Source organism: Monodelphis domestica, chromosome 1 (genome assembly GCF_027887165.1).
Source record: "Monodelphis domestica isolate mMonDom1 chromosome 1, mMonDom1.pri, whole genome shotgun sequence".
In the NCBI taxonomy this organism is placed as follows: Eukaryota; Metazoa; Chordata; class Mammalia; order Didelphimorphia; family Didelphidae; genus Monodelphis; species Monodelphis domestica.
The window spans coordinates 713,366,871-713,391,136 of NC_077227.1; the positions used below are offsets into that span (position 1 = coordinate 713,366,871).

At 38.1% G+C, this 24,266-nt stretch overlaps 1 protein-coding gene across 4 annotated transcripts in view; it reads left to right on the top strand.

Annotated features, from left to right (window-relative positions):
- Nucleotides 1-24,266, top strand: part of PHLPP2 (PH domain and leucine rich repeat protein phosphatase 2) — a 113,717-nt gene that overhangs the window by 83,194 nt on the left and 6,257 nt on the right. For all 4 annotated transcript variants that reach the window (XR_008917827.1, XM_056824361.1, XM_056824363.1 and 1 more), the window contains 3 exons: nt 20,154-20,264; nt 20,805-20,999; nt 23,076-23,307. Coding sequence is in view for 3 of the 4 variants with exons in the window: in XM_056824361.1 (XP_056680339.1) it covers nt 20,154-20,264; nt 20,805-20,999; nt 23,076-23,307 (538 nt within the window). In the remaining variant the exon portion in view is untranslated. The remainder of the gene's footprint in view (nt 1-20,153; nt 20,265-20,804; nt 21,000-23,075; nt 23,308-24,266) is intronic.

A 24,266-nucleotide genomic window follows, 5' to 3' on the forward strand; every position in this document is an offset into this window, starting at 1 on the left:
GACCGACTGAGGCAATTCAATCATGCCCTTGTACGATAACTATAAAAAAGGCCAGTTTAGAAACAAAGTTTTTTGTGGCTATGGTAGAGATACAAGACTTAAGATTCCAGCAAGCCTCAAATAAGAAGGAAATAGCATAATATTAAATTCCTTGAGGAGTTGTTTGGGGTAGGAATAACACTGACTTAGGTTGTAGAAAAAAACCGGGGGGGGGGTGTGTGGGTGGGTGGGGGGTTGATGTCAAACTATAGACTTATCAGAGCAAAGTTCGGAATTAAAAAACAAGAAAGTATAAACAAACAAAGATATGGTGCTAAAATAGTTAAATCCTCAACTATTTAAAGAATTATTTGGGAATAAAAAAGACTATAGAACACAGAAATGATATCAAAATCTAATTATTCTCAATCTATTGCTACAAGAAGACCAAAGGATCTGTGGAAAAGGCATGGAGAGAGAGAGAGAACTTGCAAGCCAGGTCATGCAAGAAACAAGCTGGGGACCTGATCTGCAAAATCAAGGTGAAGATTCCAAACTGAATGTTCTCAGGAGGAGGCAATTGAAGCTGGCCAGGGAGAGAAACTGGGACTTTGATTCTCTCTCTCTCCCTGTCCCTGTCCCTCTCCCTCCCCCTCCCTCCCCTAATATTATTAGCTTCTGTCCCAGGCTGAAGACCCTTGGGGTGGGGCTTCTGGAGTTAAGCTGAGAGACCTTGGTGGTTTTGTGAATTGAAAGAAGAAAAGAAGATTTTAAACAGTTGACCTCCATCTCTCTGTCTTGGAGTCACAGCTGTGACTGGACTGATTTCTCAAATTCCTCCTATCCTTCATTATATATTAGGGAAACCCTCATCCCTCTTACCTCAGTTTCCCATCCTGTTGTTTTCCAATAAACCCCTTACCTGAGGAAGAAAAAAAAAAGTATCTTTATAGTCTGCTTGGGGGGGGGGGGGAGGGAGGAAGCCAAAGGCTTTAAGAAGTGGGTGGTTAAGCGAGGGAGTGAGGGAGGAAGAGGTTGGGAGGAGGTTAGGAAAATATTGATCCATTAGCCATCAAATAGTGATCAATAGGCAAACCCAGAGCATTTCCCTGTAGCAGCATCTCTCAGTGTACATCTATCCCCATTTTAACTCGGGAGCCCTCAAGTGTCCCCATATTAGTAGCTGCTCTCTAATCTGCCAGAGTATCCAGTTACAGCAACAAGAAAATAGTTTCTACACAGATTACCTTTCTGTTACAGATCCCAAAAACTGTCAACACCTCTGTGCAGAAATATTTGATCTACCTGACCAAACAGAGAAATGGCTTTAGAAGGAAATACAAAGGAGGATTATTAACCATTGTGTATAATATCATTACCTAAAGCTGAGAAAAATAGTAGAGGAGACGTCAGCTAATGAGGCTTTCCCAGGTAGACTGTCTTGTGAAGGGAACCCCCTCCCAGGATCACACATTTGGGTCTGACCTGCTTCCATGTGCTTCACTGTAGGTCACAGGACGGTGGCTTCTCTACTTTATCCAGAGATAATTGAAGGGAGGGGGAAGTTAAAAGGTTCAAGACAAGGAAGTACACTCTCTCTGTTCCCTTGGATATAGCATTGAAAGGAAGGTGGAGAAGAGTCAGGTGGAGAAGCCCCCATGTGGCTAGTTAGAAATATTTTTTTCTCTCTTATCTTTCTGCCTTTTTTTACTCAAGTGAATATTAATAAACTCCATAGAAATTGAAGACTAGAGTTTTAATTTACCCTCAACTATGCTCAGTTTCCATATAACTGCTTCAGCAAAAACTTGAAATTCTCATAAAAATGAATAATGATCAAGAAATCTATTGGAAGAATACAAGAACTCCCAAGAATTACCCAAAAAGTAATCAGAAGCCCACTGGAAATAGGAAAGGAGTCTGCCAGCAAAGACTTAAAAGTACAATCAAATAAGCCTCTTCCCTCATTACAAAATCATAGGCTAAAGATGTGTTTTCTCATAAGATTGTTTATGGCACCACTAAAAGCAGAGGCTCCTCAAAAAAAAGTCCCAACCTTTTTAGATACCCACATCAGGACCTTGAAGGCCACTAGGAGCAGACATGACCAGTGCATCTTGGTACCACTTAGACCTGAAGTCACAGGCTCTGAGCTCCTTACCACTCTGTCCCCAGCCACAATAGAGGGCCCTGAAGTGCACTGAAACTCAAAGAACTAAAACTAGAATCTTGAAAAATATTGAGATCAATGCAATACAACCCAAGGAAAAATCAAACAGAGCAACCACTACACTAAAAAGTATAGTATTGGGCAGAGACTAATCTTGCCCCAAAACCACAGTTCAGAAACTAAAGCTGGAGACATGAGCAAAGAAAAAAAAAATAAAAAATTATTTTAAATCTAGAGATGCACCCAAATCCAGCCTAAGATAAAGTAATATACCTAGAAGCAATGAAATGATAAATAAAAGTTTAAGGAAATAACTGAAAGCTTAAAAGAGAAAGTAGTAAACCATATATAAGTAATACTCTCTGAAAACTAGAATAGAGCAATTGTAGTAATGATTATACGAGACAGCAAGAAATATTAGAACAAAATAAAAAGATTTTAAAAACACTGTTACACATAAAAAACAGCTGACTTGAAAGACAGGTCAAGAAAAGAAAATGTAAGAGTCATTGGATTGTAAAAACTGATTTTTTTTTTTTTAAGTCTGAGGGCACTTTGCTCAGTGGATAGAGAGCCAGACTTGGAGATAGGAGGCCCTATGTTTAAATATGTCCTGACACTTCGAAGCTGTGTGACTTTGGGCAAGTCATTTAGTCTGTTGCATATCTCTTCTGGTACTAATATATAGTATCAATTCTAAGACTGAAGTTAAAGGTTTAAAAAAAAAAAACCAAACCTTTCTACAAGTTCCCAAAAAAGAGTTCAAGTACTAGGAACCTTATTTGGAATTAAAAGTTCAGATAATTTCTGCTAGTGATTGAGAGATCTTGGAATATCTCTGCGCCCCCCCCCCCCCCCCAATGCTAGAGACTTCTAGCTAAGAAAAACATGGGCTGCAAAACCTGGGTATAATTCCCATATAGGGGAAAAATAGTCTTTAAAATGGAATAAAGAACTTTAAAGCATTTTCTAATAAAAAGACCAAAGCTACATAGGAACTTTGAAATATAAACACAAGAGTTGAAGAAACCTAGAAAGGTAAATTAATTTGAGCAAGTGGCATAGTCTGTATTATGCTAGCATTTTAATAAGAGAAAAAAACAAATGTGCTTTCAGAACTATATCTTCCAATAGTGTTGAGGGAATTTGATAAGGGGGGAAAAATGCCTACTGATGACTTCTGAAGAGGAGAAAAAGAATAGAGTAGAAGTAATGCACTAGTGTAGAAAGGAGAGAGTAGAACTCAGTATAAGAGAATATACAAATGTGGAAGTAGTAGTGGTGGAAGCTGTTTTTAGATAAACTTCAGTTTTATCTGAAACATAGACCTGAAAAGTCAGTTTGGTGCAGGGTTCAAGGGATGGGGAAAAGTTAAGAGGAAGAAAATAGTTGCAATCAAAACAAGTTTCCTAATCCTGAGGGAAGGATTACAAGAAAAAATGGGAAGAAAAGCAAAGAATCTAAGGCAGTGTATATAAGCCAGGGGATGGTTTGAATACAATGGAAAGTTATTGCACAGTTTGGCAAAAGAAAAAACTTCAAAGGACCTGTGAACTTTGAACTGATTCATAGTGAGATGAGCAGAAACAAGAGAAAATCCAAAAGAAAAATATGGATTGGATACAGATTCTGGAAGAGCTCAAAAGAGGATTTAAAAAACCTACTGAGATACAGAGGAAAAGTGGGGAAGGGAAATGAAAGCAATGCAAGAAGAAATGAAAAAGGAGACCCAAAAGCTAACAGGAAAATCAGTCCTTAAAAATTAGAATTGAGCAACTAGAAAGTAATGATTTCATGATAAATCAAGAAACAATAAAACAATATCAAAAGAATGAAAAAACAGAAGAAAACATGAAATCTCTCATCGTAAAAACAACTGATCTGGAAAATAGATCAAGGAGAGACCATTTAAGAATCATTGGACTACCTGAAAGCTATGATATGGAAAAAAAAGCTTGGACATCATAATACAATAAATGATCAAAGAACAATGCTTGAATATAAGATAATGACCAATTAATAAAAAACTTTTCAGGTCTGTGCCTACAGTAGAGTACAGTGTTTCTTCCCTATAAATAATTGAGGAACAAGGAGCCCAGTGTTTCAACAGTAAACCATATTTGTCATTCCTTAATTATCTAAAAAATGCAAAGGATATACATTATCTTTGAGTTTCTATTATTGGATTATGAAAAAAAAAATTTGGTGGAGCAAAACTCCACTTTCCCCATAGGGTGTCTAAAGATTCCTTGAAATAGATAACAATGGAAATAACCTTGCACAATGAAACTGTCATGAATATTATTGATTCTTCCATGTCTCAACATTATTTTTGGATTCTCTGTAGCTAACAAGGCTGCAGCATTAGAAATTTAAAGCATATAATCCTTGGTCATTGAAATCTGAACAGGACTAGGCTAATTGCGCTGAGGCCCATTTTCATATATTTTATTACCATATAGGCTACAACTCTTATTAGTTTGCATTATGGTCTCTGTAGTGGGAACCTGCCAGTTCTGTCAGTACATATCTTTGTTGAGTCTTTGTATTTAGCAAAAGGTCTTTTTTCTTATATTTATTTATGCCTAATTAACTCTGTATCTCTAGATCCTGAATTTGCACTAGGAATTAGTATATATTTGGCATTTGGCAGGGCAAGCTTTGGTGACATTAATGATAGTGGTCATGGCTTCCTTGAAGGAGAAATGGATGGGATGCTAATAGCCACAGTGACCCAACATTGGTATTATTAATTATTAGTATTGATATTATAATAAAGTATTATTAATAACTCTGGATTTTCAACCTGTTTCGGATAAAGCCTACTAATGGGTAAAGTTGGGAGTATATCTTCCTCTCTTTCCTCCCTCCCCCTTGTTGGGAGAGAAGAAGGGAATAAATGGGTTTACCATTTCCTGACTAATGCTCATTGGTATTGAGAAGTTATCCTCTGAATTGGTTATGTAATGAATGAGACTACCCAGATGGACTGGTTGGTGGCTTTTGAATCAATTCAGTTGAAAGTAGAAGAGGAAATTGGAGGGATGGGAGGGTTTCCTGGCATCAATTTTAATTTTATTTTGTCTCCTCAGTAAATAAAAGCTGTTGGATATGAGGTTCAGGAAGAGGTCAGGAACTAGAGTGAAGATGACTCCCTCTTGCTCTGATTCTTCCCATTCATCTTGGTCCCAGTCCTCACTCAGTCCTGGAATGGGAATCTAGAGGATATATTTGATTAAGGTGGATCTCCTTGATATTAAACAGACACCAATGGTGCTGTCTTCCCAAATGGCTCACCCTAAAAAGAAAAGGAGACAGAAGGTTTATCAATCCAGAAGTTATAGATCTGGTTATTAAAACCAGTTATATATCTAATTATCAACCATAAAGGGTTGATTGGAGGGAAATTGACAGCCAGCCCTTTAGCACTCTGGTTAGAGAATACCAGGAGAAGTGGAAGATGCAGTGGGTCTGTTGACTCCGGATTCTCCCCTACTTTTGCCAACTCTCTTATATTTTTATTTATTTGACTTTTTGGTTTTGACTTTAAAGACTGTTGTGTTAGGCCAAAATTCCTCAAATTCATTTAATTTTTTACATTTATGCTGAAAGGATCAAGGATCTCATGCCTAAACGAAAGTTTCATAGGTAGAAGGTGGTTTAGATCCTTTGGAGTTTGTTGGGCACAGTAAGGCTTTCACAGGCACCATTACCCCAGTGAATCCCACTTACCATGAACATGGGATCATCATGGAGATGGGAGTTTGGTGGGGAGCTATCACATGTTGAACAGGCATTATATTCCCCATTATAGTTATGTCAGCCTAAATATATTATGGGGATAGATTTATTAATTTTGTGGTGTATAGGTCCTAATATAGACTTTCATTTGATCATTACAGCTTATTATAATGGTGAAAGCTCCTTAGAAACTCCTGGATTTGCTCAGATCATCCCACATGTTTAACATCATACCTCAATAATATTGCTAAGATTTCTACTTCCCCATAGAAGATTTCACCATTAATTTGTTAGAGAAGGTCCAGTAGTAAATTTAACCCAGACTTGTCAGTACCAGGACCCACCTTGAAAAGATCACTTATCTCCCTGAGGATGATGTCTCTATTAAGCTGATTGCCCTAAAGTTTAGTTTGTGAATATCTCTGTTCATTATAAGTATGATATTCATTGGTGGTTCTTCATTAAATTCAACCTAGTTCAGTGAGTCCCTGAGTAATAAGGGACCCAGATAGCTCTCTCAGTGGGCTGAGCTCTGGCCAGTGGAGCATGGTAACAAAGGATGGTGTAAGGGGAAAATGGAGTTAATTTTTAAAGGATTGGGTTTTATATTTTAAGAGTGTGGTCGTCAAGAATTTAATTCCAAAAATAATTTTTTTACATTTATTTACAAAATGTAGAAAGAGTGGAGCAAGAAATAAGAGAGAGGATGAGGTAAGATATCTAGCCTGAGCACTAAGCAATTTACTCCTGTCCCCTCCAGGCAGGAAGAATTAGTTTCAGCCAGCCTCAGCAATGCCAAGGACCCAGGAAGTGTTCGAGAGTAGGTCTCTCCAGAGGATAGTTTTATTTGTTTTGTTTTGTTTTTTCCTTCAGAAAAATCCAACAGTTAAGACCGCTTTTTACTCATTACATGTCAGTCTAATAGCAGATCAAAGAATGAAGAATTCCTCCAATCTCTACTTCCAAAAAATGAAGAACTGTTCTCTCACAGGAAGTGACATCCCCTTTTAAAGACATTTTCTTTTGCATCACTTCCTATGTCTAACCCTAATTTTACATCTACCAATCACAGTTGACGCTCTGCTCTAGGACTGCCCAGAAGTCAGTCAGTTGATTCCGATTCGTCACCCACTATCGCATATGTGGGTCACAGACCTCCCACTTCGTGATTAAGTGGGATATTTGCACTTTTGGTGATTAGATCTAAATGAGCAGATTTTCATACTTAACTTTTAAGTTTCATGTTCTAAAAACAGACACGGGTTACAATTTAATCTTCACAATCAGGGGATAGTTAAATATTTTCATTGTTATAATCAGTGGAGTGTTAAATTTAATTTTCACAATGGGAATGTCATCTTTTTTACAGACTTTTAGGCTGTGAGTCTCACTAGGTAGTTAGGAGCCTGGAGGTGAAGTAGACATTTCTATAGACACAAGAATTTAGTTAATAAAGCTGCTTGATTTTATACTTGAGTGGGCTATGTCAATACTCATGGCAGCCTGGTTACTTTTTCAGCTGAATGGACTGGTGAGGTCTATTGAACAGACTCTTCCTTATGACTAGCATAACTTCATTTACTTTGAGAGACCCATTTACCTCCAGCACTGTGCAGGATTAAGTGAAAAACCATATATCATGTTTAATTTTTATTTGGCTTATTGTCTTCAGCCATAGGAATGGACTTTTTATTTCTTTTTTTTTTTAAATATATTTTATTTGATCATTTCCAAGCATTATTCGTTAAAGACATAGATAATTTTCTTTTCCTCCCCCCCCCCCACCCCCCATAGCCAACGCGTAAGTCCACTGGGCATTAGATGTTTTCTTGATTTGAACCCATTGCTTTGTTGATAGTATTTGCATTAGAGTGTTCATTTAGAGTCTATCCTCTGTCATGTCCCCTCAACCTCTGTATTCAGGCAGTTGCTTTTTCTCGGTGTTTCCACTCCCATAGTTTATCCTTTGCTTATGAATGGTGTTTTTTTCTCCTGGATCCCTGCAAGTTGTTCAGGGACATTACACCGCCACTAATAGAGAAGTCCATTACGTTCGATTATACCACAGTGTATTAGTCTCTGTGTACAATGTTCTCCTGGTTCTGCTCCTCTCGCTCTGCATCACTTCCTGGAGGTTGTTCCAGTCTCCATAGAACTTCTCCACTTTATTATTCCTTTTAGCACAATAGTATTCCATCACCAACATATACCACAGTTTGTTCAGCCATTCCCCAATTGATGGGCATCCCCTCGTTTTCCAGTTTTGGGCCACCACAAAGAGCGCAGCTATGAATATTTTTGTACAAGTCTTTTTGTCCATTATCTCTTTGGGGTACAGACCCAGCAGTGCTATGGCTGGGTCAAAGGGTAGATATTCTTTTGTCGCCCTTTGGGCATAGTTCCAAATTGCCCTCCAGAATGGTTGGATCATTTCACAGCTCCACCAGCAATGAATTAATGTCCCTATTTTGCCACATCCCCTCCAGCAAGGAATGGACTTTTTAAAGACCAACTTTGATCAACTCAATGGCCGGTCCTGTTTCCAGAGAGTTGGCATTATAATTACTATCTACCTCCTCCTGATAGAGAGGTACTATACATACATACATACATACATACATACATACATACATACATACATGCGTAGTACATACATACATATGTACATACATATATACATATATATGTATATAATTTATGTATTTATTTGTTGGATGTGGCCAATGCAGGAATTTGTTTTGCTTGACTGCATACTTGGTACAAGAATTTTGTTTTTCTTTCTTTAGTTGGGAAGAGGGATAATGAGGAAAAGAAAGAAAATAGATTTTTCTTTATTGAAAAATATTAACTTTAAAAACTAATTTGGGGTAGAAAAGACCCACATTGTTAGCTCCTACCTTTATTAATTGAACTGACTTCCTTGAAGTGGTATTCATTTTCAGTCACTGCTAGTTCTCTAGGGGAATGACTTTTCAGCCCAGGACCTCTTTAATGCTGGTAATTATAGACAAAAAGGTAGCAGCCAGTAAAGATATATTACTGATGGTCATAATTTTAGTATGACTTCAGGAAAAATTTTTTCATCCTTCCCATTTTGTAGGGAGCATGATCCTGTTACTAAAAACAACAGGTGTATATATCACCTTATTCATAGGAAAAACCTTAAGATCACTTTGCCCTCCTAGATGATTTGAACAAGTTTGTTTCTCTAAAAACCAAAGCTGGCTTGACCAGGAGGTCAAGGATGGATAATGAGCTTGACCATACAGAGAAAATTTAAGGGACCCTGCACATGAAATATTAAGTAAGACATAAAAGGAAGTTATGTACAATTGGTTCTTCTGCTGAGCCATCTTTAAAGGTTGGTGTAAGCAGTGAGACCCCCTCCTCTCCCTAGGAACTTGGAATCATTATACTCTTGGTCAGACATTTGGTTTCACTTGACATGGGGTGGATATTCTTATAATGGAAAGGTGGTAGTCAGAATATTTGGAAATATGGAATAGTTGGTAATGAAGCCAATGGAGAGATCCCATTTTAGATCAGGAGATGAATTGCAAGCAAGGAGGTTATAAAGCTTTTAGCTTCAGCTTTTAGATGTCATGTTGTAAGTTTTTTTTTAAAGCAGAAGTGTCCTTTAAGCCCTTGAAGTCATCTTTCTGCTCCTGGTTGTTATTCTTCTAACATTATCTTCAGGTTGGCCCCTAACTTCACTGTGACCTTAAACTTTATAACTTTGATACCACTACAATTGTTCTGACTTCAGAGGAAGGGTTATAGGTTGACCTATGATTGCTTTTTTACCCATCTCATTTAAAGTTTATCTAATGTACTGTTCTAATTGGGTGCTTACTTTGTTAATGCCTAGAACTTTGGGCAGCCAGGTAGCACAGTGGATAGATTACTGAGCCTATAGTCAGAAAGAACTAATTTCAAATATGGCCTCAGACATTTAGTAGCTTTGTGACTCTGGATAAGTCACTTAATCCTATTTCCATCCATTCCCTTTTCTGTAAAATGAGCTGGAGAAAGAAATGGCAACTTACTTTAGTAGCTTTGCCAAGAAAACCCCAAATGGAATTGAGGAGAGTCTGAACTGAACAACTGAAATGATTGAATAACAATAACCTAGTACCTGTCTCCTGATCACTTAGTCATAAAATATGGTTGTGATCCTGGTCTGGGTTGCCATGGCTAAGACTAAAGAGTAGACTTATCTTAACATAATTCATTCTCTCAGTCCTTAAGTCCCAAGAGACTTACAAGACAGTATGATGTTAGCAATTTAAAATGTGTTTTGTCTCTAGTTACAGAAATCTGGGACAAAGTCAAGCTAAATGCATTAAGAACTGCTTTTTGGTGACTCTTATAGAAACCAAAATTGAAAAGAAGATTTGGCTCTTCAGACCTATTATGTTATACTTTCCATGCAAAATATAAAGCAATTTCATCTGTCTCAATATCTAGGATAACAAGAAAAGAAATGAGATAAAAACAAATTGAGCTAATAACAGAGAAGGTTAATCCCTAATTTCTAATGTGATCACCAAGCAACCTTTCTTTCTACTACCTATCACTGAAGCAGTGCTACACAAGGCAGCCTTTGGACTTGCAGAAAAACTCATCTGTATCCCTCCCTCCTCTCAGTGCCACAGAAAACCAAAAGGCAAAAAAATTGACCTTGCTTGGACAGTCATGTGTCAGCACTGAGTTCTCAACTGATCCACAAAGAACTTGGGCAGGTATGTGATTGCATGGCACTCCACTAAGCCTGAGAGGGAGAATCCAATGTTCAGCTGAGACCAGTTCTGCTACTACCACCCCCAAGTCATCCAGAAGTCACCCAGAGTCAAAAACAACAAACTATTCAGAATAGGAGGCTGAGTTGGCTATAGGGTTTGAGTTTCCCTCCCAAGAAAATTGTTACCAAAGTGGAAAGAGTCAGAAAGGGAGCAATAGGGGAAAATAAGAGCGATGGGGAGAGACTGAAATTAACCAGAGATCTCAGAAGGAAGAAAATTTGGCTAAAGATCTTGAACATAAACAGATAAACAACTACTAATCATAATAATAGGCAAAAACCAAACTATTAATAAGAGATTATGGCATCCAGATTGGTTGAAAGATTCTAGATATCTATTTACAAATATAAGTCTGAGGAAAATAAATCAACACTTAATTAAGCAGAAGAACCTTTGGATCCCTATAGAACCCGCTGCAGGATGAAAATTTGTTTTTAAAAGAGAAAGATTAGGAAAGTAAAATGAGTAGCTTTCATTTCAGAAATAATTGGCAGAATATCCCCTCTCCCCAAAGAAACAAAAGAGAGAAGTGATTAGGGATGCAAATACACAAAAGTGAGGGACAATATAGAACAAATTAAGCAAAAAGAAATACAGTTAAAATAAAACATGATCTCTATACCAATAAAATCTTAAAGACAGAATATATAGAGATGCTCTAAGAATTATAGGTCTGTCAGAAGATAATGACAAGTCAAAAAACCTGAACTCTGTAATGTAAGAAATAATACATGAAATTGCTGAATAGTTATGAACATAGAATGACTGCTTATCACTTCCAGGATGCAGAACTGTAAACTGCAAGGTACATATCCAAATGGTTCAGTTTAATAATTCCAGCGACAAGAAATTCTGCATATAACCAAGAGATTCATGAGAAACCATAATAGGGGATGGAAGAATATGTTTTAAGGAGCTCAAGATATATCCAAAGTGACCTACCCTGCAAACCTGATCCTAATCATTCATGAAAAAAAAGGTAGAAATTCAATTTAAAAGGTATTTGAAGCACTTCTAGAAGAAAATCCGACCTGAATAAATTATTTGCTTCTCAACTACTCCAACAGAAATATAAGAAATAAGTACAAAAATAGTAAAAGAAATACAAATCCACCAACCAAGGAACAGCAACAACAATTTCTTTCTAAAAGTACATAGACAAAGATGAAAGTAGAAGGCAACAGAAGGGTTAGGGAGAAACAGGTCTAAAACATGGCCAACATTCCTCTTACAGATGAATCAAATTTTTTTTTTGGTGGGACTAGATTACCAATGAGAGGATGAATATAGAAGGGAATATGCAATGTACCCTAATCAAGACAAAGACTAAAACCGAAGGGTAAATAATTCCTGTATTCTCTCAGAAAAAGAATGCCTACTGGAAAAGAAGCAAAGCTGTAGAAAGGGTTATTGAAAGGGGGTGGGGGGGGAGATGGGAGACCTTAGAATCTACAGGGATTTGATATGTAGGGAGACTATTCTTCTTGCCCTAGGAGAAAGGGAATCAGAGCTCACTCCTTAGGGCAACTGAAAACCAGATCTCTGTTGGCTTGTTTTCTCACCCCTTTTGTGGAGGATTAAATGAGATTAGCACAATGACTGGCACACAGTAAATTTGATACAAATGTTAGTTGTTGTTGTTGTTAATAAGTAGCATTATTCTGGAAATGAGGCACAATAGAAGGGGGGAATCCGTGGAACAAGTCCTACAAAACAGTAGCAGAAAGTATCTAGATGGGAATCCCTAGCATGGATTCATTGGAAGCTTTAATAGCATGAAAAATATAGAGAAAAGAGAGAGGCCAGATAGTTATAGGAGTCATGAATCAGATAATATGAATGTGGGGTAAACAGAAAGCGAAGGTAGATAATGAAGAAAATGAGAGAAATCCTTTTTGGAGAAGCATGCCTTTTAAAGTGAAGGCACAAGACTAGCCAAAGGAGAGGAAGTGAGGCTATCAAATGAGAAGAAGGCTGCAGGAGTGAGGAAAGGAGAGCAAGTGGAAATAGGACCACCTTAAAAAAAGATTAAAGTCACGAAGAACATTTTTATAGCAGAAGAGGGATCTTGAAACTGAAAAACTGCTTCACAAACAATGCATCTAGGATAAGGAAGGGGTCAAATGGGAAAAAAACCAACTTTATAATAAAGTTTCTGATAAGGACTTAGTATTTCATATATATATAAACTTTAATATAATTTATTGTTACATTAATATAGTTTTATATAAACTATGTATATATAATATATAATATTATACATAATATAATATTGTAGTTTATATATGAGGTACCAATCCCTTATAAAAATTTGATATGTATCCCATATCAATTTAAATATAGCCCTTATTAGAAATTTCATGTATATATAGTTAAGATTAAAATTCTCTGGTAACTTTTAATTTATGCTTATTAAAAAAATTTTAATAGCAAGTGTGAAAAAGAAAAGGCACTAGGCACATGTGGTTGGCTGTTCCTTTTGCAAGCCTCCTCCCCTAACCAGTGCTTGCCTGAGCTTGTGCTCTGTTAACCACCTTTCTCCTCTGTTCAGGGCAAAAAGAGGCCTATTTCCTTTCCAGATCCAAATATGTTTTTCAGTGATGTCACTTTTCTCCGTCCCTCTGGTTTGGTGGATTTGACCTCAATCCAGATTAGAGACCAGTCTTCCAGGTATCAGGGAGCCATAAGGCTCCTGGCGCCCTCCCAGAGTGCTCATTTGTTGCCCCTCATACAGATAAACCTCAGGCCTTGTTCTTAATTCAGTCAAAGGGTGGGGTTGAATTGCAGCCTCAAAGAATAAGCTCAGTATGCAATTTTCCCCTTTAAAACCCATCCAGTCTTACGATACTAAGAAAAAGAATAGGAATTCAGTCTAATATTAAATTCTCCCTTATTCCCCATTCTGGTTTGTTTGGGGATGTTAGTCTCCCCAATGAATCATTCCATATATAATGTCTATCCTTTTTAGGATTGTCTCATCAGGGTACATGAGGGCCCAAAGATATATATTTCATGGATGGTCTAACTACATTTGGGAATTTTCTTAACATTAAAAATGATTGATAGATGCATTGACAAGGAACCATTGGGTGGTATTCCCCTTTTTCTGATACAGGGGTTTTATAATAAAAATAAAATATTGGCACATGCAAAGGACAGAAGTGGATGGAGGGCTCCACTCCCAAAGTTTAGTTTATTAAATCCAAAGGCTTATTCAGAGAGTTTCACAATGTAGTATCTGATTTCTGGTGACATCTTCTATTGCTATCATCTTTTTAATCTGTCTGGAATCATGATGATCCTCACAGCATTTTCTCTGAGAGATCTGCTTTCCTGGTCCAGATTACTACTGATATCTTACCTTAAAATTGCTGTTTAAAAAATCTGAATCTATGACACTTAAGGATAACTTCTCAGGAGTTAAAGGAGTTCTCAGGAGGATAAGATACTGCTCAGGATCTTACCCTACATACAAGTTCATTTATAACCTTGAAGATAACACAGAATGATGTTCCCGCATGGTATATATTATTTTATAACAACAATAGATTTGGTATATGTCAATCATTTTAAAAGTGCATTAACTAAGACACCCAAATAATATATGAATCATCTTTCCTAAAAATAGAAGGAAAAAAATCTATATCTTATCCAGTGATTGACCAATAGATTCTCTTTTTGCCTGGAAACAAGTAGAGAGAAAGTGTCTAGTAGAGTGTGCTGGTGTGCCACACAGCTGACTCTGGCCCTGGAATCATGGTGAGAGGAAACAGTAGACAAACACAAGCTCAGGCAATCACTGGCTAGAGGAGAAGACTTGTGAAGGGAACCGCCAACCACATGTGGCTGATGTCTTTTCTTTCTCTGACTTGCTCTTTTAATTTATTCAATAAATATTTATAATTTAAGGAACAGTCTCCAAAGAATTTTCAGCACCCCATGTTGTAAGCACCTTCAAAGGATAGGCACATTAATACTTTGCTAGTAGAGCTGTGAAGTGGTACAACAATTTTGGAAGGCCAGTAATTCAGAATTATGCAAAGGTTATTAAAATGTTCATATCCTTTGAACCAGAGACTCCATTATCCAGCTTATGTCCCCAGGAAATCATTGATAAGATTTCTAGCAGCAGTCTTTGTGATAGGGGCTATCAGATGGGAATGGCTAAACAAATTGTGGTTCATGAATATAATGAGATATTACCATGCTATGTGAAGTGGTATGTAATATTTGGATCATATAACTTCCAAAAACTTATGTGGAAATTTGTTATCAGATGTAATTAGTAAAAAAAAAAAATAAGGGGGGGAGGAATAAATGGTATGTATAAGGAATTAAGGGTTTGACTAAATATGTGAGAATGTTAAGATAATACTGTGGTTGCCAATTTAAAAATATTATAGCTCAAGCCAAAATGACTTTTAGTAGTTTAATTTGCAAAAAGGTGGAAGGAGTGAAAGTAGAGAAATATAAAAGTGGGTAGAGAAGATGTCTACTCTATCACCCTAAATGTTGCTCTGGACCCCTCAGGGTCTGCTCAGGAGGGCTTGTTTGTTAATCCTCAGCCAGAGGACCCAGTGGTGAATTAAACAGGGATTCTGCCCACGCGGCCTCCTCCAAGAGGGTAAGGCCTCTCTGGAACTAATCTCTCCAGAAGCTGGGAAAGGAGGGTCAACTTCTCATCCAAGCAAAGCTCCAAAGGAGAAAGATCCAGGAACAGTCTTACCAGAAGCAGTCCAGGAGCTAGAGTCCCAGGTTGAAGTCCCAAGTCATAGCTACAGTCCTAAATCTTAGTCCAAGATCCTCCAAGCCCAAAATTCAGGCTGAAGACCCTGTTGGACGGGAAGTTCAGGATTTTTATAGTCCTTTTCCCATGTCACTGTCCCTTCCTCCACTTTACAGGAGCCCTATGTAGTCTTTAAATTTGCTTAGCACTACCCAGGGGGTGACCAGTTGCTTCTGGAGTTGACACTCACTTTTAGCAAGTGGCTTGCAGACCTCCCCTACTTAGTGTTAAGTAGGGATGTTTTCAATTTTTGTTGATTAATTTAAAATAGGCAAGGGAGGGGGCAGCTGGATGGGTCAGTGGGTTGAGAGCCAGGCCTAGATTCAAATCTGTCCTCAGACGCTTTCCAGCTATGTGACCCTGGGCAAGTCACTTGACCCCTATTGCCTAGCCCTCACCATTCTAATACCTTGGAGCCAATACACAGTATTGACTCCAAGATGGAAGGTGAGGGTTTAAAAATAAAAATAGGCAAGGGAGGAGAGTTAATCCTATCTTCACATATGAGATAGATCATAGAAAGATGGAAAGCTCTATATGAACTAATGCAAAATGAAGTAGAGCCAAGAAAACATGCATAGTAACTCTATATTATACACAGAAACTACTGTTTGTCATGTGGGATGGCTCTCTGGAAGGGACAGATTGATATACGAGACACTATGTTGATGTAGGAAACAGAAAATATCAGTAAAAACTTTTTTTTTTTAGGCCCTCTCCTTCCATCTTAGAATCAATACTGTGTATTGGTTCCAAGGGAGAAGAGTGGTAAGGACTAGGCATTGGGCAAGTGACTTGCCCAGGGTCATACAGCTAAAAAGTGTCTGAGGCCAGATCCACTGAAAACTTTATCTTTTAAAAAAGGAATGCCAAATAGAAACTTTAATTTCATGAAGGATACAGACTGTGGAAGGATTAAATAAGCTCAATGACTATGAATCAAAGGAAAAAAGTCTAAAATAGAAAAGGAAGATAAGTAATAAGAAAATAAAGAAATTTTTAGAAAAAGATTCAGGAAATGAAAATTTAAAAACTAACAAAATAAGTTGGAGAGAAAGGGGGATGTTACTATATAACTGAGAGGGGGAAAGGAAAATTAAATAACCAGTTTAAAAAAACTACTACTGAGTTAAGCAGAAGTCCAAAACTAGGGCAAGGGAGGAGAAATTGAGAATGAGCAGAGAGCCAATGGAAATTGGGTTACCTTTAAAGTGGATTCAGATAAAATAATAAGAAACAAAGGACTATCTTTACAGAAGAAGAGATGGGGAATGTCCTAAAATCCTATATTTGGATTTTATCCAATCCCATAATTGGAGAATCTAAGTCTGACAACTTTAAACGTGAATGAGTTAAAATAGTTCAATAAAGTAAAACAATGACAGATTGGATAAGAAATAAAACCCTATAATCTGACACAAGAAGCACGCCTAAGAAACTAAAGTGCACACAAAATGAGTGATTAGCAAAAACAAAAGTGACTGGCAAAAAAAAAAGTTACTAATACATCAGGTAAATCCAAAAAAGCAGAAGAGTAGTGCCCCCTTACCCTCAGTTTAACTTTCTTTGGTTTCAGTTATCCAAGGTCAACCCAAAGCACAGGAAGATCCTTCTATTTCCATTTTTACTTGTGTGTGATTGGGGGAAGCTGTAGTTGGGGGAGGCTGAAGAGCACCCCAGTGGAGCACAAGAACAGGGAGAGGGAATGGAATGTAGCTAAAGATGATAATTGTATCACTGCAATCATACGTTGACAGGAAAAATGAGCCCAATATGCTTTTTTTTTTTTTAAATTAGAAAGTCAACAGATAAACCTAAGAACAAGATGTGAAAAATTAAAAAGTAGAGAATAGCTTCTATGCTCATAAAGAAAAAAAAAGAACTGATCCAAAAGAAGATATAGCCAATAAGACAGTAGTGGCAGATTTCAGGGTCCCCATTTCAGTTTTAGATATGTCTCTCAGAAGAGGAAACAAAAAGGAAAATATAGAATTGAACAGATTGCTAGAGAAACTGGAGCTATGAGACCTTGTGGTATCTTCTAAATGTGACCAGTAAAGACTATATGTAGAACTAAAAATTCATCATGTATTCAGGCATAGGTATTACAGACATGTCAAAAGGCAGAAACAAGAAGCATAGTCTTTGCAGAACATAACCCAATACAAAATAACAATGAATTCAGGAACATATATGAAAGACTGGCCTAAATGGAGACTTAACAATAAAATTCTACATTATGTGAAAGAAAATATTAACAATATATCAGCATTTCTAGAATCTTTACAAACATACGTTGACAGAAAAAGAGAAAATTATGAGCCAAATTGACATTTTTAAAAATCAGAAAGTCAACAAATGAACCGTTTTTTAAACAATCATAAAAGATAAAACAGTAAAAGTCAGAGAAGAAATAAACTAGGTGGGAAGTAGAAATTTAGATCATTAATATAAACTAAAAGCTGTTTTCTTTGAAGATACTAGAAAAGTTGCTGAGCATTTAGCCAATGTGATTAAAAAGAGGGCAGTGAATAGAAGACCAGACCTAGAGTCAGGAGGTCCTGGATTCAAATGTGGCCTCATATACTTCCCAACGGTGTGGCCCTGGGCACACAGTGGCTTAACCCTGTTTGCCTAGCCCTTCTGACTTAAGAGTTGTTACTAAAACAGAAAATAAGGTTAAAAAAAGGAGGGCCAAAAATTACATCAACAGAATAACAAGTAAAAAAAAGTGACATCACACATGCACGTACACACAAACAGAAGATCATACAACGAGAATCAGTTGAATTTAAGGGTTATTTTTCATCTGAAGATGATTTAAGGGAAAGAGAATTTCTGTATTTCTGTGTTTAGAGGGCTATGATACAGAAAAGGAATTCTTGTTTTGCTTGGCCCCAGAGGAAAGAAGAAAGAGCAGCAGGTAGAAACTGCTAAATGGCAAATTTAATTGCAACATTGGGAAAAACTTCTAACAGTTGGAGCTATCCAGAAGTGGAACAGGCTATCTCAGGAAGGAGTGGTTTCTCCATCCCTAGAGACCTTCAAAAAGAGAATAGATGACATGATGGGTTGTATTGAAGTGGGAATTCTGCTTAAGATATGGGTGGTACTAGATGGAGACTGTAATTTGGAAATTTCATACTGTCCAAATTCCAGTACAAGAGACTCAAGACTAATTGAGATTCATTTTATCATAATTTTGTTGTACTAAGCATTGTTTGAAATAAGTGAATTGATAGCTAAAGCTTAGAGATCTCTTTGTTGTAGGAGTCTGTGAAGCAAAATCTGCCTGTTATCTTGCCCATATTCTTTCAAATCCATTGTTATTTTTTAATAAACTTTAAACTTGGGGGCATGTTAGTAAGATATGCCTGGATCTGTTGGCAGACCTTTGGGTTCCCAAAGATTGACAGTAACCATAGTGAGCACATACCTTCTCGTACCTAGACTGTTGAAGGTCAGCCCGCCTCAAGTCTCTCCATTTCATCCTGTGTTCACATCAGTCTTTGACTTCTCAGCCTCTTTCTAACTTTTCCATTCTCCTAAGATTTCCTCCCACCTTCTCTAGTGACACTGGCTTCCTTTGTGTTCCCCAGATAAGCCATTCCATTTCCTAACTCCATTTTCACTGGCCATCTCCCCTGCCCAGAGCGCGTCTCCTGCCTTGCCTTTCTTCAGGTAGCAGCCAACATCCCACCTTTTTCAGGAAGCCTTTCCTGATCACCTTTAATGCTACTGACTTCCTCTGGAAATTATCTCCCAATTCCCAATGACAGCTAGACGATGACGTAGATAGAAGTGCTAGACATGAAGTTAGAACTGAGTTCAAGTTTGGCTTCAGATCCTTACTAGCTGTATGACCCTGGACAAGCCACTTAACCAGTTTCTTCATCTGTCAAATGAGCTAGAGAAGGAATTGGCAAACCACTTCAGTATCTTTGCCAAGAAGACCCCAAGGGAGGTCTTGAGCAGTCCAACATGACTGAAATTTTTACATAGCTTTTTTTTTAACATGTTGTCTTCACCATTGGCTTGTGAGCTCCTTGAGGGCAAGGACTGTTTTGGCCTTTCTAGGTAACTCTGGGGCAAAAGGGAAGGGAATAGGCATTGGCTAAGTGCCTATTTTGTGTCTGTGTAACTGGGTAAGTGCTTTATAAATATTCTCTTATTCGATCTTAATAGGTTAGCATGGCAGCTGGCACATAACAAGCATTTATTGACTAAATATTTATTGAATTGTACCTGATATTATTACAACTGAAGTCTTTATAGAGCTTTAAAGTATGCAATGCACTCATTTGAATTTTTCAATAATACTGCAAATAGGGATGCTGGTTGAGCTTATCCCATCTTACAGTGGAAGAAATAGACTTCCTAGAGTGTGACTTGCCCAAGGTCACATGGATAGAGGTAGTTGGCTGGTACCTTTTCAAGAGCATATTACAATGTGGTTCACTTTTACACTAGAAACAGTGGTAATGTTACCCATTTAACCTATGGAAAACAAAGCCAAATATAAGGGTGCTGAACCTTGTGTGAGAGCTGCCTCCAAAAAACAGAAACCTGCTATTGAGTGGCTTTGTGGTTTTCTTCATGTTAAGTTTAAAGAAAAAAAGGCCAAGAAAATGCAAAATAGCATTAGTGCCTCACAGTAGTTTGAACTTTTCCACAGTCACATCACCACCCTGAAAATTGATCAGAAACCCCTGCCAACGGCTGATTCTGCAAATGCATCGACGTTCTGGAGCCACGGACTCGCTGAGATGGCCGGTCAGAGGAATAAGTGAGTACTTTAGTTTGAACCAGAGCCTTCCTTGGTGGTTTCCCAGAGAAAATAGATTTCCTCTGCTGTTTAGGCATCATTTTTATTTTCTTTCTTTCTTTGTTTATTTTCTGAAACCCTTACCTTCTATCTTAGAATACATTCTGTGTATTTGGTTCCAAGGCAGAAGAGCAATAAGGGCTAGACAATGCCCAGGGTCACACAGCTAGGGTTTGTCTCAGGCAGATTTGAACCCAGGACCTCCCGTCTCTGGGCCTGGCTCTCTATCCACTGAGCCATCTAGTTGTCCCCTAAGCATTATTTTTTAAAAGAGCCTGCAATTTGTTAAATTAACAAGATTAATTCCCTCCTTACTTAGGCGATCATTTTTCAAACTCAGTGCCCTTTTTAGAGACAGTTTTCATTTGCAGATTCTTGGTCATCCTTATATACTTTATCTCCCTAGCAACCCCTCTCTCCCAACTGATTATTGACTTTAATTTTTAGCGACTGCCCACCCTGCAGATAGGAACAATGACTTCTCTGCCTCCATTGTTGTAGACTCTGCGTTTCCTCTTTGGCTGTGGATAACTTCACCGACGGTGTGGAAGCCGTGTACGGCATGTTTGATGGCGACCGCAATGAGGAGCTCCCGCGCCTCCTCCAGTGCACCATGGCAGACGTGCTTTTGGAAGAGGTGCAGCAGTCGCCCGTGGACACCATTTTCATGACTAACACGTTTCTGGTGTCGCACAGGTGAGCGGATTGCCGGGGCGGCCTGCTAGTCAGACCTTTGAGAACCAGGCGTCTGGATGACAGTGACGAGACCAAAGACAGGGAGCCCACCTAACACTTTCCTGCTCCCCCCGAATGAGGCATCGGGACAGGGATGAGTTGTGGGTGCAGGAGCCCACCTTCCCCTGGCCCCTCGTCTTCTCTCTCACCTTGGGTTACGAGGGCATCGCTTACACTTGTGTTTGGCCATCTGGGATCCCCAAGAAGAAGGCAGGGCACTGTAGCCAAGGACCGCGCTATGACTGTCTAGGGCAGAGGGAAGAGGAGAAATCTGGGATGAGAGGATTCCGTAGCTTGGTGGCCTGTCCAGTTGAAGACCTTAAAGAATGCTGGGGGCACGTGTGTGATCCTCCCTTGTTCTTCTTCCTAGGGCAGTGTTATTGTTAGAGGTTCATTTAGGTTTGATTACTGTGTCAAAATAAAATTCATCCATTAAATACAGTGAAGCATAAACATGGTCGATAAGTGATGATGACTGAAGACTTGTAACTCAGACTAATTTACATAATCAAGCCAGATTAGAATATGCAGTGTCCCAAAAATCTTAGTGTGGTATTAAGCTCTAATAATTTCTGAAGTATAAATACTACAAACTTTTAAAAATCATTTTAAAGTTTAAATATTCACATTTATTTTACATTTATTTAGCATTTTGAATAACATTATAAATTCAAGTTTATGGATGACAGTTTCAGAGTTATGTACTAATAGAAGTTATCTCTTCCTTAGCTTGATGAATTTCCCAATAGACTTCTTTTGTTGTTAAGTTGATTAGTTATGACTACTTTCCATGACCCCATTTAAGGTTTTCTTGGTAAAGATACTTTAGAGGTTTGCCATTTCCTTCTCCAGATCATTTTACAGATGAGTAAACTGAGGTAAACAGGGTTAACTGACTTGGCCAGGGTCACACAGCTCCTAAGTGTCTGAGGCCAGATTTGAATTCAGGAAGGTGAGTCTTCTTGATGGAGTCTGGCACTCTCTATCAGTATACTGTCCCACTTAGCTGTCCCCATCCAAACAATAAGAATTATTGCCTGTGTGATCTTGGACAAATTACTTAATCTCTTCAAGCCTCAGTTTCCTCATCTATAAAATGAAGGGTCTGGACTAGATGGCCTCTACAGTCCCTGCCTGCCTCAAGTCTCTCCTTATCCCATTCCATCCCTCTATTCATTCACTAGAATGATTTTCCTAAAACACAGGTCCAACCATGTCACCTCCAACCCAATAAATTCCAGTTGCTCTCTATCATTTCCCAGATCAAATATACAGTTCTCTGGTTGGTCTGCAAAGTCCTTTGTTGTTTACTCCCTCCTCCATCCTCACTTTTATATGACCTTTTAGCCAGTGCCACTGGCCTAGCTATTTCCCAGCTTCAGCATTTCCTGGCTTCTTTCAGGACCTAATTAAAATCCTACCTTCTGGATGAAGCTTATCCAGATACTCTTTAATGGGAATGCCTCCCCTCTATCATTTCCCATTTATCTTCCTGATGTACAGCTTGTTTGTACATAGTTGTGTTCTATGTTTCTCCTCCATGAGATTGTGAGTTCCTCAGGGCAGAGACATTCTTTTGTTCCTTTTTGTATCCCCAGAACTTAGCACAGTGCCTGGCACATAAATAGGTGCTTAATACGTGCCTCATAACTCATTGACTGACTTTGATTCAGAACATCATGATCTTTTTCTTAGGCAATTAACTTGGAGAACTTTAGAAGGATAATCACAATGGCCAGTACCTCTAATGCTTTAGAGTTGCCCAAAGTCTTTCCTCACAATAAACTTGTAAGGAAGGAAGAGCTACAGACTGGCTTTTACCAACTACTTGCTGGCACTACTGTTAACCACGGGCTTTTGATGATAAGGACCAAGTCTGGATCATGATCACATCATAGGGGAAGAAGGAGATTACTTGTCTTATTGGTAGACACTCAGACTTGAAGCAATGACAGGAAATAATTGCAAGGCTGATTTTAAAGTATTTTAGTTTAGATTTAAAGTATCCCATTTTATTTTACTTCTTTTCCCAAACAGAAAATTGGGAATGGCTGGCCAGAAGCTGGGTTCCTCTGCTCTCCTCTGTTATGTCCGACATGATGCTGCAGAATCTACAAGTGGCTTCACCCTGACAGTGGCCAATGTGGGCACATGCCAAGCAGTCCTGTGCCGAAATGGACAGCCCTTGCCCCTCTCCAGAGTCTTCAGCTTGGAACAATGCCCAGAGGAGTTACAGCGGGTGAAAGAACAGAAAGCCATCATAACAGAGGTTAGTTCTGTTCATTTTATAGCCCCTCTTGGTGGGAGGTCATCTCCATGTCAGCCAACTAATTTCCTATACTTCATCGACTACTATATACTTAGAGCTCCTTGAACATGATCAGAAAGCACCATGAACATTTTCTCTGCTATGTCTGTTCTTGGCATTAATTTTAGGTTTAAGAAAATGTTCAAGTTCAAAGGCTTTCAATAACACTGCTGGATAGGACCTTTTAGTTGACAAATTGTGAACAGTAGGAACAAGCTAAATTCATTTAAAGTGAAAGATCCAGTCTTGTTTCTACACATTCCTTTCCATGTAGTATCATGTTAAAAAGCAACAACAAAACCGAGTTTAACATATTAAGAATCCCCTTTGATTGACTGATTAGCAGTTCATTAGTGTGCTCTAACTCCCAGTTACCTAGCCCTTTTGCCTTGGAAATGATACTTAGTATTAATTCTAAGACAGAAGATAAAGGTTTTTATAAAAAAACAACTTGAGGCATTAGTAGTCAACATCTTTAATATTTTTATCTTTTTTAAGAGTTAGGGTAGCATTTTTGTTTTTGTTTCATAAAGAGACTGATTTATGGATACCTGGAATCCCATAGTGTACACATATACAAGAAGCATGACTTTTTGTATTTGTACAAAACCGTTTTAATTTAGTAATGTTTTAGTATTAATAGTAGTAGATCATACAAGGTATTTCAGTTAGATTGTTTCCCCGCAATATTTCTGCAGGCAAAATAAAGAATCCTAGAGATGTCCTAGTAATTATATTGGGACAGTAAATCCTAGGAATCACAGATTGAAAGTTGGAAGTGACTTCAGAAGTCTGGCTAGTTTGTCCAGCTCTCTCCTCTTAAATTATAGATGAGGAAATTGAGGCCTGGAGAAATTAACTGATTTTTTCTAGCACAGAAACAGTCATAAAAGAGCCAAGATTCAAGCTTTAATTCTCAT